We start from the raw sequence: 17,714 nt of genomic DNA, 5'->3' as shown, positions 1-17,714 counted from the left end.
CGGCCCTGTTCTGCACTCTTAGCAAGCCCAGCAGGCACCAAACCAAAGACAATGATGCACTGGAGCCACAGAGAAAAGTGTGTCTCCCTTCTTTTCTCCAAGTTTATTATTATTTTAAACATTTGTAAAGTACACTGCTAGTCAGAGACTCAGCGGCACTAGGACCTGGAACAGGGGTGGACAGCGAGACCTGCAGCAGCTCTGGCCTGCCAGCCCAGACAGGGATCAGTGAACCGCTGGACACGCTGGTCTGAGCAAACACGAGCGGAGTGAGCCAGCTTTGGAGGACCAGAGAGGCACGTCGCACCCGGCCGGACAAGGGGCAAGTTTCAAAGGCACAGCACGAGGCATGAGACCTCTGTCCTCTCTTGTGATGCTGGAGGTCTCCTTGTACCTCTTGCGGATCACATGTCCATGGCTGCCCCTTGGGCTAGCGGGCACAGTTTCCAGCACCCTCGTGGGAGAGGCAGCAGGGAAAGTGTGGAACCTGCTTGCTCAGCTCCTGTAAAGCCACGCGTAGAAGCAAAGACCAGGCTAAGGCACAGACTGGAGCAAGCCAGAGAGAAGGTAAAAAGCTGCTGTGAATGATTCACCTAAACCCAACTGCTCTGTCAGGTACACTGCCAAGGGCTGCACAGCCTGCCAGCTGCTCAGAAAGACTTTGGGGCTGTTGGTCCCTGCATTGCCAAAGCCAGCCAGAGGACAAACCGATACGAGGGAGAAAGGCTGTCCGGGGACAGCCAGTGGGCATGGAATTAGCACAGGCAAATCTGTGACAGCAGGGGAGTTCCACGGGTGCAGGGGCCAGGTTTGACTGCACGAGCGAAAAACTAAATAAGTTCTAAAGTCTCACTCTGGAGCTGCCCTCGCACACAAAGCGTTGGCTGCACTGTTCAGCAGCAGCAGCTGGCAGTGGCTGGGGAAGCAGCACGTGGCAGGGTGGCAAAGAACGCTATTTTCTGTGCTGGTGCTTCCTAGAAGGAACAGTGATTCTCAGCCCCTTTGAAAGTCCTTAGGAGCTTCACTCGCCCTGGTGGAGCCTGGGAGGGAACTGTGCTCTCTCCATGAGACAGCTGAGCCAAAAGCAACGGCAGCAAGCAGGAAAGGGCTGGTACCATGCAAAGTGGCCCCACGGGGCTAACAGCAAAGCTTGTTCTCCCAGGCAGTGCCTCCTGCACAGCCCATATCGATCAAGACAACCTGGCAGAGTCCCTCTGAGAACTGAATCCATCGCAGCAAGAGAATGTGAAAGGAGGAAGACGCTCAGCCCCGCTCAGGGCAGGCCCTAGACAGCAGCAGAAGCTAAACGAGCCCTTCAAAGAGAGGGGGAGATCAGCAGGTACCTCTGTGCGGATGCCAGGCTCAGGCTGGCAGCGTCCAGGGCTGAGAAGGGAAACCTCTGCCCTTCCAGCACTCTGCAAAGGCTCCCAGGAAATCCGGACTCCTTACAAAGCTGTAGCATCAGAGCAAGTTGGTGCAGGGAGGAGCTCTCCGCTCTTCTCGGCAGGATCAGTGGTTTTGCAGGCAGAGCCCACTTACATGTGCTCAGGGTGGTTCTGGAGACACTTGATGACATCAGTAACAGGTTTGCCCTCGTAGCAGATCTGATACACAGCTGTGAAGAGGGGGAACCTGTGGGCAGATGAACAAAGTCACCCCCTGTGCTGTGAGCGTCAGAGCACCTCAGCTTCTGTTGTGACATACGCAGGACCACTGGGCAGAAGCAGGTGGGACAGTGGCATGGTGCCTCATCCATCCATTCCTGCCCAGCGGGTTTGATGTGGGCAGCACAGAGATTGACCTGAACGGTGTGTTTCCTCTCCCATAGCCGCAGGAAAGATCTCAGCCCCATGCCAAAAGACCAGACAAGAAAGATGAGAGCACTCACTTGTCCACTACGTTCTTGCTTTTAAGAATGCGATGCAGCTCAGCAGACGTCTGGGGACCCTGCAGCTTCTGCCCATTCAACAGCTCCTTCTCCAGCTGCTCAATAGACTGAAACGACCCAACAGTGAGGGAGCTGGACCCTGCAACCCCGCCTGCTGCCCCACGCTCCTTCCCTGGAGCCAGGCTGCAGCACTGGGCGAGTGAAGGCAGGATACCACGGTGCTAACCGGGTTCACCTCCCTGCCTGCTCAGCAGGTTGATGCAGATACCAGCGTTGCCTGCTCCCCGCCCTGCTTACCTTCCCCGTCTTGGCAAAAGCCTCAGCCACCTTGCGGTTGCGGCCACCGTAGCAGGTAGTGATGAGGTCAGCAACCCCGCAGCTCTCCAGGAAGGTGGAGGAGGTAACGGGGCCCTTACAGAAGAGTTTGGCGAAGCCAATCATCTCCATCAGTCCCAGACGGATCACGGCAGCCTTCGTGTTGTCTCCATAGCCGAGCCCATCACAGAACCCAGCTCCTACAGCCACAACGTTCTGGAAAACAACAGCAGCACAGAGGGATCTGTTCCCAACAGAGCTGGGGGCTTCGCTGTGTCCGTGAGCTGCCTGTGAAGCACAGGCTCCTGCCTGCCCCTGCCTACGCCAGCGATCGTCATTCCTCCGAGCAGCTGAACAGGACACATGCACAGTTCCCTCTGAAGTCTGGCCTTTGAACCAAAGGCCTAAACGAGCCACAGTGCAATATCCAGTGCGGTTCAATCAACTGGCAGCCTCCTCCCCAGAGCTCCCTACAGCACCGCAGGCTCTGCTAACCAAGACCTGCAAACCCCAGTGAGCGGTTCACCCACCTTGAGAGCCCCGCAGATCTCCACGGTGTCCGCTTCCTGCACCACCGTCACCCGAAAGTTCGGTGTCTGCATCAGCTCCTTCAGCGTCTGCCCGTGCTGCGCGTTCTTGCAGCCTGATGAGACAAAGGGAGGAGGAGGAAGATGATGGGGGGAGACCCTAAGGTAGGACTGTGCTGCTGTCCTGCCCAGTGGTGCGTTCCAGCAGCATAGCCCTTGCACCTAGTGCAGCGAGAAGAACCCACTGCCCAACGAATGGACTTTGCTAAACATTTGCAGGTCCACAAAGTGCCAAGCATGCATTGCCTGACAAAGAAGCACGGCTGAACCTTGGAATTCCCAGAAGATGGGGACAATCCCTACTGCTTTGTCAAGCAAGACCAAAGTGACATGCCCAGCAGATTACAGGCATCTTCAAAGGTTGCAAATTTGGGTTTGGACACTGCTGTTCTCCCTGTTCCTGCAGCGTCCTGCATGAGAATGTTTCTGTGTGCTCACAGTGATAGCATGCTCTGCTTACACGTCTCCAGTCTCTGCAGTGTCCGGCACAGCATGTTTGCTTTTTTTTAAAATATGCTTTGAATCGTGGAACTTCTAACCCAGAAAACTGTTGTGTTGGTTTTGGCTGCCATGCATGCTTCACAGACAGTTTGGAGCATGTTAGGAACAGTCACCAGATGAACTTTCAAGCAGCCCTGGCTGGCAATAACACGACATCCAGGTGAGCGTCCCTTGAAGCCCAAGGAAATGAAGGTAGGAACTCTATTTCCTACAGGGTGTCTTAGCATCCACCCCTTTGATTTGCGCCAGGCAGACTGCCTGATGCTCAGAGTCCGTGCCGGCAGGAGCTTTTAGCCACACAACTCTGTCTTTAATGAAGCGAGCAATTATATCGTAAACCCTGTGAACGAGTTCATCCAGCTCCTACGGAGTCTCTGCCTCCAGAGGGAAGAAGGGCCAGCTCACCCGAGGCAGCAGTACTTTCAGCTGCTCCGTGCTCACCCCGTTGCCTCTTCCTGCTTGTCAGAAACGAAGGCTGCTAATGAGGAGGGATGGTGGCTCCTTACCGATGGTTGTTTCACAGAACTTCCCTTCTGCCACTTCATTAGCGATGTTGGCCCCCATGAGGACGCTCATGTCTATTCCCAGTTTTTCATGGATAATGTCTGAGATCAGCCTCAGCCCATCTGGTCCTTCGTCCACCCCCTGGGAGACAACCAGGGACAGAGATGAGCATCTGCTGCCCTGGAGACCCGGCTCCACCTGCCCCAATCCCCTCATTCATTCCCTGCGCTGCAATGCTCCGACTCCCATCCCGACAGCCCCCTCAGCGCTCCGCTGCACCCCACTCCTCGTAGCGCTTGAGATCCCCCACGTGCCCTCACCCTTCTCCTCCACCAATCTGCCTCCAAACCCCCACAAAGACTCTGCCCCCGCTTCCCGCTCTCCCCACACTCCCCCCATAACCCTGGAGCCCAGTTTCTGCTCCAAAACCCCGGGATTCCCTTTGCAGCCTCTCCAAGCCCGGCTGCTTCCAGCTAAGCCCCCTTGGCCCGGCGCCCCAGCCAGCTGCCCCGGCAGCGCTCCTCCTGCTCACACCTTGATGAGCGATACCCCAACGGCGTCTTTCTTCACGTGGCCCTTGAGCTGGTCGCAGACTTGCCCGACAAACTGGTGGGGCACCACGAACAGGAGGACATCAGCCCCAGCACAGGCTTTCAGCAGGTCTGGCTCTGCTACCTGAAGAGCGTGACTGGCGTCAGGGAACTCGTGCCTGCAGCTGTGCTGTGTGTTCTGAACCCGGGACAAGGGGAGCGGGGGCTTGAGAGCAACTGCTGGGGGCTCCCCTGCAAGCGAAGGAAGGGCCCCAAGGTTCCCTTGCAGGGCTCGCAGGGCAGAGGGGCTGGAGCAGAGCGGGGCAAAAGCAGCCGGAGCTGGTCCCACGAGGGTGGTGCAAAGAGCCGGGGCCATTTTGGGAACCTCAGCAGGCCCGTGCCCGCCGAGGGGCTGAGCACACAGCCGTGGGGCAGCAGCCCCCGTGGGCTCTCTGCCGGTGCCAGCTCGGAGGCAGCTGCATGGCCTCGAGCCCAGCCTGCGGGATGCCGGACCGGGGGCAAAGGTGGGCAGCGAGAGCAGCCAGGGCTGCAGCTTCTCCAAGCACGGATCAAGGTCAGCGGGAGGGTGTAACTGGGCGCCGTGCAGCCCAGTGCATCCCCTACCTTCACACCCCCAGTGCCCAAAGCACCAGGGCTCCAGCAGCTCCCAGCAGAGCTGTTTATTAACTCTCCTCAGACAGCCCAGCTGCCAGCACCGGACCTCGCGCTCAGCAGAGAGGGCCACACTCACCACGTTGGGGGGCAGCTTGTGCCCCGGCAGGTACTTGACATTTTCGTGCTCCGTGTTGATGATTTCAGTGAGCCGCCGGCCGCCCACCTCCTCCTCCAGCACCCACATGTTCACCTGGTTCTCGAAGGTGCTCAGCCGCGCCGCATTGCTGCCAGCGATCTTGGCGATGGCCGAGCCCCTGCGTGGGCAAAGCAGAGCCGTAGGCAGCGAGCGCTGAGGCCGCTGGCACCGGGGAGCCCAATGCACCCCAGGTCACTGGGGGGGGCTGGTAAAACCGGGACAGCTGGCACCGGGTACCGCGGGGCACCGGGGAGGACGGGGCCCGCACTGCGCTCGCAGAGGGGACGCGGCTGCCAGGGCAGCAGGCGCTCACCAGTTGCCGGAGCCCACGACGCAGACCTTCTTGCCACCCATGGTGCGGGCACCCAAAGCACTGCGCCGCGCTGACCCCGCCGCCGCTATTTCAAGGCCGCCCGGAGCGGGGGCGGCCCCGGCCCGCCCCCGGCCCCGCCTCGCCCCCGGGGGGGGAACCGGGCCCCCGGGCGGCACAGCCAGGGGCAAACGGCTGCCCCGAGGGCAGGTGAAATAGCTCAGATCCCAGATCGCAGCACCACTGGGAGTCGTGACTGCCAAGCCTCCTCCCCCCTGTTCTGCACAAAAGCGTTTGTTTTATTTTCCCCCTCTTCCTCAGAGGTGCCACTGCCCCCCCAAGCAGTAAGAAATATCAACCCGGCTGCAGACCCGGGACACAGCTCCTGCCCCAGTCGCCCAGCCTTAGGCAGCAGCACCAACGGCCTGACCTTAGGCAAACTGCCGCCTTCTGTCCACAGAGGATCTCCTTCCCTGGCAAGGGCTCACCGGTTCTCTGCACAGCATTACATTTCTGCTTTTATAAACAAGGCAGCGTGAAGACAGTAATGCCCCTTTTGCATAGTTTTAAACCCTTGTATGTAAGCTTTTAACACAGTTCTTTCAAAATTATGCCTGACTCCCATCAGGCTCGTAACAGGCTGCAACAATTCTGCAAGGCAGCGGAGTGTGCAGACTGGGCTGTTTAGATTTTATCAGCAGCCTGGCCACTGGATTTCCAGTTTTGCTCAAGTTACTTTGCTTGTTTACCACAAAAGCACTCTGCAAAGGCTTAACAGACTCTGAAAGCCAGGAGATCCTTACATGAAAGGCTCTCTATAAAAGGCCGAAATATGAGGAACATTTTCTCTCCAGTCTCTTAACCCAGTTGCCTTTGTCAAAAAAAAAAAAAAAAAAAGGGGGGAAGAAAAAAAATTTGAGATAATCTCATCCCTTCCCAGGCAAGTAAATGAAGTGTCATGCACCAAGGCAGCTGCTGAGAGAACGCGTGCTGTCAGCACAGAAGGAGGGAGGACAGCTTCCTTCACAGGAGGCTTTTATTAAAACTGGGTGACGTCTACAAGGATACAGTACAAAAGAAAATTTTGGTCCATGGAAAAAACCGTAATATTCAGTTAAGAAAAGCAGTTATTCTGCAACAGCTACGTTTGCCTACGCAGTACTCAGCATCCTTCACGTGTGATTCCCCTGAGGAGTCAGTGGGCTGCTTCATCAGCACCAAGACCTTCGCCCCAGTACCACAGAGGAGCCATTTCATAAGGGGACAAAGGAGAAGGGAAGTCGAGAGTCTATTACTCACAGACTTGTAGTAACACAGACACGAGGAGTAGGGCCACCCAGGCTCCCAAATTCCTAGCAACTTTCCCAACCACACCAAAGCTGGGTGTGGGATGGGGGGGGGGGGTCGTCAGTAATGTGATTTTGCAGCTTTTCCAAGAGAATACGACCAAGTTTCAAGTCCATTTGCATTACAGTCCCGAGCAGAAATACTGAGATCCGTTGAGGAGAAGCCATTCTCTTATGCCTGACCACTAGTTACTAGTAATTCATTCCATCAAGAGGCATCTAGGCTGCTACTCCCCACAGTAGAGAAAATCTACTTGTACATTCCTGAACCATGCTGGGCCTTACAGCAGCCCCAGAACCTAAAACTTGACTAAAAACCACAGGAACTTCAGCATGGAAACACCTGCTAACTCGCACACGCTTGGAGCTACGTCCGCTCCCAAGGACAGTCCTGTTGCATCCTCGGATCCACATGAAGGAGCTTCTGGTCCCCACAGCAAGTGACACAGGATAACTGTCCCAAAGGAATGAGCCTACAACACTGCGCCCCTGCACAATTCCACCAGGCAGTTGCTGCATCCCCTCTCCCTGCTACAGGGAAAACAAGCAGCTACGTGGCTTGCTGGAACCACAAGAACACGTCTTTTGAAGTGCAGAGCAGTCCGACCACTCCAGTGCTTCCACATCCCCGCAGTAAGCCGATGGCTCATCTCCCCTGTGATCCCGGCCTAGGATGGTCTGTCAAAGAACACAAAGGAAACAGGGCAGGGAAAAAGGGACAAGGGGAGAAGCAATTCTCTACACAGTCCAGCAACTTCCTCGAGGAGGAGAGTGACCTATGAGGCAGCCCAGTGCAGCAGCACCCTCCGAGCGAGGGAGTAAGGGCAGGGAGGTATGTCAGCTCACAGCATCCTGCCCACTACGTCTCCTGGCACCTTGCTGTAAAACGAGGCAGGGAAGAGACCAGCCGCAGAACTCCACCCTTGCAGCAGATCCAGGCTTCCCAGACCCAGGTCTCGCGTGTGCCACAACGAGATGCTAGTTGGGGAGGAATGGGCTGTGGTCTCTGAACTTGAGAAAGGCTCCAAGTCAGCAGTCGTACTGGCTACTGGGGACACTACAGACAGTGCGGAGTCAAGGGGAGGCTCTTGGAAGCCTTGGGACTGACAAGGCAACAGTCACGAAGAAAACCAGGTAGAAATGTGTGCTCATTGGAGCCTGTTTGCTTGCCACACCCCAGAAGACCCCAGGTGTCCTGGAGCTGCCCCAACAGGGACAATGCCAGGATGAATAATGATGCGGGCCTCGCTGCCGGAGTGGGGTTATGTGAGCTTTAACAGCGTATTCTGCAGCTCTCTGTCTCCACAAATAGCTGTGATGCCTTCTGGTTGGGGAGGAGCGGAGCATCCTATGTGTTACGGATTCCCAGGGCCTGCTCCAATTCCTGCCGTCTTTGCTGCACCTGCGAGAGAAGCCAGAATCGCAGCATTAACACACTCAGACTGCGCAGCACCACAGCATAAGTAACACAGGACCTGGCTGGAAATGGGTGAACTCAAACAGGGACCAAGACGCACCAGCAGTGTCTACAAAGCTTAGCACTGCCACTGTCCACCATCAGCAAGGAGTGACAGGTACTCTGAGCCACTGGGTATGGAGAGGGACCTCTGCTTGGGGACGCTCACCTTGGAGTAGAAGTATCTGCACACAGCTTCCTGAGCCCACGGCTGGAAGTAGAACTCCGCTCTACGCTCCTCTTCAGGATTCCCAACAACATCCGTCATTGTCTGGAGAGCACAAAGGACAAAACAGTTCAGGGAGTGCAAAAGCTCCGGCTGTGCTGAGCAAACCCACACCCCCTCCTCTTTCCTCAAAGACGTCTCAGTACAGTCAGGTCAAGTTCTTACGCTTGACTCCAATTCTAGTCTCGCTTTCTGAGCAGGAAATTGCCTCCCTCTCTGTGGGAGCTGGTTATAATGAGGGAAGCGTGTGACTGGATCCAGCTTCCACACAAGACAAAGCTTTTACCTTTAAATCCCGGCACTGGGACTGTAGCCAGTCATTGATGAAGCCCTGAGGATCTCGGGCAAAGCTCAGCATGAACTCACGCTGGGTCTTCAGCTGGTTAATTGTCTCTATTGTTTCATGAATCTGAAGGAGATAAGCACAGCAACTGAAGTGCTGAATAGGGAAAAAAGTCAGAGAGAAGAGAGACCCAACACGCAAAGGCAAATTCTTACACTCTGTAGCTGACTTACGCCCATCAGACAGGATTTCCAATTCCCAGTTCCCTGCTCCAAATATAACTAATTTTGCCACTGACCATTTGCTTTAAAATTACACTTCCAGGTAAAGCCACTTGTTTGTAAGCACGCTTTACCCCACTCCAGCTTCCAAATGCACAACGGAGCAAAGCTGAACTCCTGTCCTGCTCGGGGCTCCCCTGCTCCAGAGACACATCCCCACCCAGCACTGAGGAAGGCAGACCCGGAGGAGCAATTCCTACCTTGTTATCCAGAGCAGCGATTTCCTGTTGACTGGCTGTGGATAGCAGAAAGGAATTCATCTGAGTTTTCAAGGTATCATCCACCTCCACATCAATGTCGTAGCAAGCTGTTTTCTTCTGGTCATTTGGGTCAACACTAGGGGCATCCACAAGAAAGAAGCCAAAATAAGTGAGTAGCTCAGCAAAGCACCAAATTGTGGCTCCTCTGGGATGATGCAGCATGGACTGCAAGCAGGGACAAGCCAAGCTAGCGTTAGCTTCAGCTCTGCCACCAAGCAGCAAAGCTTCACTGACAGCTCTGCAGCACAACGACCGAGTAATTGTTCCAAGCAGATTTCTATCTACAAAAGCGTAATGCCAAGGACAGCATGAACGTGGGAGTGCCTTGTGGAAGAGAGGGATGTGGTAAACGAAAGAGGCGGCTGTTCTTGTACAAAAAAACAAAGACAGGCAACACAGGAACTGCTGCTGAAAATCAGAACATATTACATCATCTTTCCGTGCCAGCCTCATCCATCCCTTCCACTCATCTTCTCAGAAATATGAAGTCAAGAGGATCAGTCTCACCTGATCACATGATTAATGATGATCGGTTCTGGGGGCATAAGCAACGCATGAAGTCTTTGTGGGATTTCAGAGAACTTCATCCGCTGAGATTCAAATATCTGTGACAGAAACACAGGGGTAAGGAAAGGAACGGGAGCTCAGTGCCAGCAACCACTGGCTGCTGGAGAGAGTCCAGCGGAGGGCTACGAGGATGAGGAGGGGACTGGAGCATCTCTCCTACGAGGAGAGGCTGAGGGAGCTGGGCTTGTTCAGCCTGGAGAAGGCTGAGAGGGGACCTTCGAAATGCCTCTAAATATCTGCAGGGTGGGGGTCAGGAGGATGGGGCCAGACTCTTTCCAGTGGTGCCCAGCGACAGGACAAGGGGCAACAGGCACAAACTGGAGCAGAGGAAGCTCCAGCTGAACCCGAGGAAGAACTTCTTCCCTCTGAGGGTGACGGAGCCCTGGCCCAGGCTGCCCAGGGAGGCTGTGGAGTCTCCTTCTCTGGAGATATTCCAGACCCCCCTAGACGCGGTGCTGTGCCCCCTGCTCTGGGTGACCCTGCTTGGGCAGGGGGCTGGGCTGGGTGACCCCCAGAGGTCCCTTCCAACCCCGAACGTTCTGTGATTCTGTGAAAAGCTGAAACAGCCGCTTGTTGCAGCCACGCTGTTACCTGCTGGAGGTATTTGTCGCAGATGACATACTCCCGCTCGTGGGGGTCCTGGAGCTTGTGGGTCTTGATATATTGCCACAATGCCTGGATGATCACTGGACGGGTCTGAGTGTGAATCCCCAAGAGACGAGCCAAGCGGGGATCCAGTTTGAACTGGGGAGGCTGAAACAAAAAGCACAGAAAGGCGAGATGGCCACAGATCACATGCAGTACGGTGATGTACATGCCCAGCACTGTTACTCCCAACGTCTTACCTGGTAATCCAGCATCAGAAGGACAGTACAGCGCACATTTACATCTCCCGGCCTCTTCACCTGGAAGCCATCTGTCTCCTGAGTTGTAGCAGTCCTGTGCCACTGGAACAGGAGAGGGCATTTAGAAGCACCCCCACACTTGGTTCCCTTTGCTCCTGCTGCTGGGCACCCTACAAGCTTGCCAGTAAATCCCACCCACCTAGAGAAAGTTCACCTTGCTCCCACTTGCAGATTGAAACAAGAGTTAACACATTTGTTCAGACCCCCAGCAAGTCAGAGCAAAAGCTAAGATAAGAATTCAAGAGCTGCTGGCTCCCAGCCACTTGTCCAAGCCTGAAGTATCCCCACCTCTCAAGTTACAAGTGATATACAAACCCTGCCTGCTGAAACACCAACCCATTTTTAGAGTTAACACAGCAAAAAGCAGCTCACCTCTACTAGGTGATTGTCAGGGCCATACAGGTCTTTATCAAGTTCAATGACCAGAGATTTAAAGAAGGATGAGAACTTTCTTTTCTGCTTGGTGGCATCATATTTGGACAAAGCAGACTGCAAGCAACACAGGAAGGAAAAGTGTTAGGACAGCAAGTCTCAGCACTCAAGCACAGCCACCGTGAACGACAGCGTTCCTTTAAGTTCTGAACACCTAAATTCACCAACACGTGCTTGAAAATCAAGTTCCAAGCCAGAAAGTGAAAGACTGGAGTTAAAGATGAGCTTGCAGGAATTAAATCACTCAGCAATTACACACAATGCAAGTGCCCTGGTTCTCAGAGCCAGGGTACACAAGCGCCGCTGATCCGCTCTCACCATTCATTCTTAGAGCTATAAGAACTTTGTACAACTCATGTCCTGTCATGGGGATACCCATCGGTCTCCAAGCTGGGCTCTTGGTCTCGTCACCATCAGACTCCTTGGAAAACAGAGATGAAGGAGGATATGAAGGCCCCAGCTATGCTCTCAGACACTAAGAAACTGGTTTCACTGCCAATTCCAGATGCATGAAGTCACCTCTCTGGTTGGATATTTCACACTTACATCTTCCAGCAGCCGTCCTTCTACGCGAAGCTCCCAGGAGGCGACCGTTCCTTCACCATCCTCAGCATCTGACTTGGCTGGATTGAAGGTATTGGAGATAAAAATACGTAGCTTTCGTTTTTGCTACAAGAAAAAGCATCGTCTCAGTGTTAATTCTGAAATAAAGGGCCCGATTATCTTGCTTATCACAGAATCACAGAATGGTAGGGGTTGGAAGGGACCTCTGTGGGTCAACTAGTCCAACCCTCCTGCCGAAGCAGGGTCACCTACAGTAGGTTGTAGAGGACCTTGTCCAGGCGGGTCTTGAATATCTCCAGAGAAGGAGACTCCACAACCTCCCTGGGCAGCCTGGGCCAGGGCTCCGTCACCCTCAGAGGGAAGAAGTTCTTCCTCATGTTCAGATGGAGCTTCCTCTGCTCCAGTTTGTGCCCGCTGCCCCTTGTCCTGTCGCTGGGCACCACTGGAAAGAGTCTGGCCCCGTCCTCCTGACCCCCACCCTGCAGGTATTTGTAAGTATATATTAGGTCCCCTCGCAGGGTTCTCTTCTTCAGGCTGAAGCTTTTAGTGGCCTCATATTCTCCCTCTCCTGGGGCAGACAGCAAGAGGCATTTCTGTTTCCACTCCTTGGTTACGTCCGAGGCATTAAGATTCCGGATACGCCACGCTTCCAGGGACACGACCCAAGCTTCCGTGTCCCCCTGCTGACCTAAGTGAAGCGCGTGCCTCCAAACCTCGCTTACGACAACCACGAACGCAGCCCTCCCCTACCTTAATGGGTCGCTTCAAAGCCTCCTGGATATCCAAGCGTTTCCTCATGATCGTCTGGTCCAATTTCCTTTCAAAGGCCAGCAAGTCCATATAGGCCTGCGACTCGGGTACAAGTTCACGAATCTACAGCCAATCAAGAATGCAAATCACCGTCAGCTCCCCCGCACTTCTCCACTCTGTATCGTATCAACGCAGGCTGCAACTACCTGTGCCACTCACCCTCTGAGGTAGAATTTTGTCAGCCATCTTCTTCTTTTTAGCGCTGTTAAGGAAGAAGAAGCACACACAGGCATTAAAATGGCAACCGTTTTCTGCAAATTAACTGCAGGCATTCGCAAAGGGAGCAAGACGACGGCTTGTTCTCGGGTTCACTGCTGCGGCATTAGCAGTGCTCTCAGCCTGGATGCCAGTCTCGGGCCCGGGCTCTTATTTTCAGAGGCACCTTGCGTTACTGTCAGCGCAGAATCAGGCTCCTTCCTCCCCCCAGGCCCTGCCGGGCCCCCGGCGCCGCAGAGCTGACGAACCCTGCAGCAGCGTGACCAACCACCCGAACGTTTCACACCCCCTACGAGACGCGGGGTTTTCTGAACCCCCCAGAAAGCGGGGTTACAGCGAGCTGGATGTACTGACAAAACGTCTAAACAAAGCGACTCTCTAGCCTCAATTAGCTTTAGATTGACTTTTCTAGGAGACGTGTTTTAAATCAAGGAATGAATTACTGAGGCATCATGCCGTACTGCCAGAAACGCAACATAAAGTTGCTCTGGTCTAGCAGCTGCACATTATTCTTTCATCTTCTGGAAGCCCCTCATCTCCCAGAAGAGGGGCTGCACGAGCTGACGTCCCTTTCTGCCACCTACCGAGACGCAGCCACGGGGAGCCCAAGCGCAGCACGAAGGCAGAGCGCCCCGGACACGGCCAAACAGAAGAGCTTTGTGTTGCCAAGCACAGCCGGCTGGTGACACCGAGTCAGTGGCTGCGGCTTCCCGCTGCCCGGCATAGTCCCCGCTTCAGCGAGGCCGCACCGCTCGCTCTCAGATTTCGGGGGTGCCTGCCCGCACCCCAAAACCCAGCCTCTCCCCGGTGGGGCCTTTTTGGGGAGAGGGAATGTGTCTGTGCCCCTGCCTGGGGATGCGCTGGGACACCTCAATGCCCAGGGATGCCCCGATACCCAGGGATGCTCTGGGATGACCCGGGTCACCCCACTGCCCAGGGATGCTCCAAGAACCCCGCTGCCTGAGGATGCTCTGGGGTGCCCTGAGACACCCCAATGCCTGGGGATGCTCTGGGATCTCCAGAGATGCACCGATGCCCAGGGAAGCTCCAGGACACCCCGATACTCGGGGATGCTCTGGGTGCCCTGACATGCCCCGATGCCCAGAGATGCTCCAGGATGTCCCAAGACGCCCTGATGCCTGGGGATGCTCCAAGACGCCCCAATATCCGGGGATGCTCTGGGTGCCCTGACATGCCCCGATGCCCAGAGAAGCTCCAGGATCTCCCGAGACGCCCCGATGCCCGGGGAAGCTCCGGGATCTCCCGAGACACCCCGATGCCCGGGGAAGCTCCGGGATCTCCCGAGACGCCCCGATGCCCGGGGAAGCTTCAGGATGCCCCGATGCCCGGGGATGCCGACCCTTACTTGTGGTTGCGGTTGGGCACGGCCTGCGGCTGCACCTGCTGAAGCTGCTGCGGCGCCGGCCTCTTGCGGGCCTGGTCCAGGCTGGCCTGCGCCATCCCGGGCCGCACCGCCGGGCTCCCGCCGTAACCGGGCGGCCCCATGGAGGGGCCCTGCGGCGCCAGCCGGCTCCCCGGTAACATTCCGGGGCGCTGCGGAGAGAAGAAAACCGGTCCAGTGCCCACCGGGAGGGGCCGGCGCCGTCCCCGCCGCCCCCGCTCCCTCCCGCCCCGCCCCGCGCAGGGCCGGTTAGCGCTTCCCCGCCGGCCCCTCCCCCGCCTCACCGGGTAGGCGGCTCCCGGCAGCGGCGAGCGGTACAGGCCCTGTCCCGGAGCCGGGCCCATGCGAACCGGCCCGCCCGGCGTGCCCGGTCCCAGCGCGCCGGCTCCGGCAGCGGCCCCACCGCCGCCGCCGCTGGGAGTCACCGACTGGAATCCCGCCCGCGCCGCCATCTTCTCCAGCACAAAGGGGAGCGGGCCGGAACCGGATGTTGGTCATAGAGACTGCGCGCGGGTGCCGCGCTACAGGGGCGTCAGCCACTGCCGCCGCCCTCTGCCGGCTGGAGGTCCGCACTAGGGGGCGGGGATCGGTATGGGAGGGTGCGGGGTCCTGGGGGGTTCCTGGGGGTGCAGGAGCCAGGTCCTGGGGCTACAAGGGAGGGCGCTGGGGCGGGGTCCTGGGGCTGCAAGGGAGGGCGAAGGGTCTTGGGGGTGCAGGAGTCTGGTTCTAGGGCTATATGGGAGGGTGCGGGGTCCTGGGGGGTTCCTGGGGGTGCAGGAGCCGGGTCCTGGGGCTACAAGGGAGGGCGCAGGGTCTTGGGGGTGCAGGAGTCTGGTTCTAGAGCTATATGGGAGGGTGCAGGGTCCTGGGGGTGCTGGGGCAGGGTCCTGGGGGGGGTCCTGGGGGTGCAGGAGCCGGGTCCTGGGGCTACAAGGGAGGGCGCAGGGTCTTGGGGGTGCTGGGGCGGGGTCCTGGGGCTGTAAGGGAGGGCGAAGGGTCTTGGGGGTGCAGGAGTCTGGTTCTAGGGAGGTTCTGGGGCTATATGGGAGGGTGCAGGGTCCTGGGGGTGCTGGGGCAGGGTCCTGGGGGTGCAGGAGCCGGGTCTTGGGGCTACAAGGGAGGGCGCAGGGTCGTGGGGTTGCTGGGTCAGGGTCCTGGAGGGTTCTGAGGCTATATGGGAGAGCGCAGGGTCCTGGGGGTGCAGGAGCCGGATCCTGGGGCTACGCGGGAGGTTGCAGGGTCTGGGAGGGTTCTGGGGCTACATGGGAGGGTGCAGGATCTTGAGGGTGCTGGGGCAGGGACCTGAGAGGGTCCTGGGGGTGCGTGAGCCAGGTCCTGGGGGGGTTCTGGGGCTATATGGGAGGATGCAGGGTCTTGGAACAAGGTCCTGGGGATACAGGAGGGTGTAGGGTCTTGGGGGATTAGGGAAGGGTGCAGAGTCATGAGGGTTGCTCTTGGGGGAGCTGGGGGCAATGTTCCTGGGGAGCCTGCGGGCTATGCAAGGGCCATGGAGGTGTGGAGAGTCCTGTGGGTGTTAGGAGCAGGGTGGGAGAGGCGGCGGGCTGCGTGCCGCAGGCTCTCATCTCTGTGCAAAACCACCTGTAAGAGAATCTGCAGCTCCTTGGCTCCTCAGGCTGGCAGCCATCGAGCTCCCTTCTGGCGTGCTCGGGGGCTCGTCTACCTGCCGCAGCTGATGTCGCGCTCGTTCTGATCTCGCCTGTCCTAATTGAGCCTCTCTGATTTCCACTGCAGCCCTCGGAGTTACTGCACAGGAGTTGTGATGGGCAGAGCTGCTCGGGAGTTGAGGAGGGCTGGGGTCTCAGCCCCGCGCTTGCCAGGCCATCCCTGTAGCACTCGCTGTTACAGATGTTTGCGGGAGACGCTGGTCCTGAAGCCTCCCTTGCTCTGGGATACGCTCGGAGGAAGGCGGCTTTGCCTGCCGCGGGGCGAAGGTCTACAACGGGCAGACCTGGCCCTGACACCTCTCACCAGAACCGAGTACGAATGGGCGTAAATGGAGCCGGTTTGTTCAGGTTTAGGCTGAGCACCCAGGAAAAGGATTCCTGTCTGCTTTGACCGTGGCTTGGGCTGCTACAGGAAGCACAATGTTGGGATCAAAGGCCACTTTCTGCAAGTATTAGCATTAAGTTCCCCATTCCCTGGAGCGCTTACCCTTGCGGTTGCTCAGAGAGAAAGGGGACACAAATCCAGCCAGCATTAATCTGTGGAAGAAAAAAAGCCAAGTGAGCAGTCACACCACAAGTATTAATTAAGCAATTAATGATGATCATGGGTCATTTTGGAGGCCATCCTGTACAGTGCATGGCATTGTTGACCGAGCAAAGAAGTGAGGATGTTTCGGCACCTGCTCTGCCAGATACGGCATTTCGTATCCGTGGTGAAAAACATGAAGCTTAGCCATTAACTGTTGTCTCAGCATCCGTGTGTCCATGCAGTTAATTTAATGCCATCTCCGACAGGCTTGGCGCCCAGCAGCCTTATGAAATATTAATGGGGAGGAAAAGCAGTGGAACTTATCTGCTCCGTGTTGTTCAGATGCGACTTCGACTGAGACTTAAAGCCTGGCAGGAGCCTTTTGGGCAGGCTGGAAAGCTGCCTGGCTCTCCTGGGAGGGACACACAGAGTGAGGCGAGGGGGGAGAAAGCAAGGGCTAACCTGAGAAGTGGGGAGAGGGAGGTGGGAGCTGCTCTGCAGGCACCGGGAGCCGGTGAGCTGCAGGGTCTTGAGAGACCCCACGTTGCGTGAGCCAAGCTGAGAGCGACCCCAGCCCTCTGTCCCCAGGGACTGGGTTGGAAGGGACCTTAAAGACCATCTGATTCCAACCCCCTGGACACCTTCCACCAGACCAGGGTGCTCAAAGCCCTGTCCAGCCTGGCCTTGAGCCCTGCCAGGGTCAGGGCATCCACAGCTTCTCTGGGCAACCTGTGCCAGCGCCTCGATGCTCTCTGACCAGTCCTCTTTGTCCCCCGACACTCGCTGCGTTTTGTAAGAAACACAGGGGATAAAACAACCTCAGCTCCCTCGGCTCAGTGTCTCCTCACACTTACCCTTTCTCCTTTCCTCTGCCCTGAGGGTTTGGTTGGTTTGCTGCTCCCAGTGGAAATGGTTTGTGAAACGCTGCCCCGTGTACCTTTGTTTTTACTGCACCGGCCGCTCCTCCCAAACCTTCCTCCCCAACCAGTACAGCTCTGGCTCCAGGCAGCCGAACAGCATCCAGGACTGTGTAATTATATCTCAGCGCCTGTTTCTGCTGGCAGCTTTAGCAGTGAGCAAGTGGTAACTGGGAATTCTTGCCAGAGAGGAGAAGAGGTGACGCTATCTCTGCCGTGGTTACATGCGTGTTGCATGATTAATCCTTGCTCTGTAGGGTTTCAGCAGCCACACAATCCGCAAGGTGAACACGGCAGCGTGCGAGCAGGTGCTTCCCAGCATCTCCGGCCTCGGTGTGTCGCACCCAATCCTCGCGTGGATCGTCGGAGATGCTTCCCGTGAAATGTAA

General features: G+C 56.7%; 2 protein-coding genes across 2 annotated transcripts; both read right to left on the bottom strand.

Annotated features, from left to right (window-relative positions):
• Positions 1-57: 57 nt before the first annotated feature.
• On the bottom strand, positions 58-5,529 carry GPD1 (glycerol-3-phosphate dehydrogenase 1). The gene is made up of 8 exons (XM_075445645.1): positions 5,450-5,529; positions 5,077-5,254; positions 4,330-4,470; positions 3,798-3,936; positions 2,734-2,846; positions 2,186-2,419; positions 1,889-1,995; positions 58-1,632 (listed from the first exon to the last, which is right to left on the bottom strand). Exons 1-8 carry the CDS (start codon positions 5,488-5,490, stop codon positions 1,536-1,538), a joined length of 1,050 nt encoding a protein of 349 aa, XP_075301760.1. The 5' UTR covers positions 5,491-5,529; the 3' UTR covers positions 58-1,535.
• A 945-nt stretch (positions 5,530-6,474) lies between these two features.
• On the bottom strand, positions 6,475-14,646 carry SMARCD1 (SWI/SNF related BAF chromatin remodeling complex subunit D1). Its single transcript, XM_075445619.1, has 13 exons — positions 14,479-14,646; positions 14,159-14,346; positions 12,736-12,778; positions 12,517-12,639; positions 11,749-11,871; positions 11,143-11,259; positions 10,711-10,812; positions 10,457-10,618; positions 9,806-9,903; positions 9,239-9,374; positions 8,761-8,883; positions 8,418-8,519; positions 6,475-8,194 (listed from the first exon to the last, which is right to left on the bottom strand). Exons 1-13 carry the CDS (start codon positions 14,644-14,646, stop codon positions 8,141-8,143), a joined length of 1,539 nt encoding a protein of 512 aa, XP_075301734.1. The 3' UTR covers positions 6,475-8,140.
• Between the last annotated feature and the right edge of the window lie 3,068 nt (positions 14,647-17,714).

This window comes from Opisthocomus hoazin, chromosome 32, assembly GCF_030867145.1.
Source record: "Opisthocomus hoazin isolate bOpiHoa1 chromosome 32, bOpiHoa1.hap1, whole genome shotgun sequence".
Taxonomy (NCBI): domain Eukaryota; kingdom Metazoa; phylum Chordata; class Aves; order Opisthocomiformes; family Opisthocomidae; genus Opisthocomus; species Opisthocomus hoazin.
Note: the sequence above shows the minus strand (reverse complement) of the source record. Positions and strands in the feature narration are given on the sequence as shown.

What these genes read in the sequence shown, in the direction of transcription:
- GPD1 (XM_075445645.1), bottom strand. Translation starts at nt 5,490, where the DNA reads ATGGGTGGCAAGAAGGTCTGCGTCGTGGGCTCCGGCAACTG. An exon ending in GTCGTGGGCTCCGGCAACTG is followed by an intron (nt 5,255 to 5,449) that starts GTGAGCGCCTGC and finishes TTGCCCACGCAG; the next exon opens with GGGCTCGGCCATCGCCAAGA. An exon ending in CTTTTGCCAAGACGGGGAAG is followed by an intron (nt 1,996 to 2,185) that starts GTAAGCAGGGCG and finishes GGGTCGTTTCAG; the next exon opens with TCTATTGAGCAGCTGGAGAA.
- SMARCD1 (XM_075445619.1), bottom strand. Translation starts at nt 14,646, where the DNA reads ATGGCGGCGCGGGCGGGATTCCAGTCGGTGACTCCCAGCGGCGGCGGC. An exon ending in TGCCGGGAGCCGCCTACCCG is followed by an intron (nt 14,347 to 14,478) that starts GTGAGGCGGGGG and finishes TTCTCTCCGCAG; the next exon opens with CGCCCCGGAATGTTACCGGG. An exon ending in CCCAGTGCCGGGATTTAAAG is followed by an intron (nt 8,520 to 8,760) that starts GTAAAAGCTTTG and finishes TGTGCTCTCCAG; the next exon opens with ACAATGACGGATGTTGTTGG.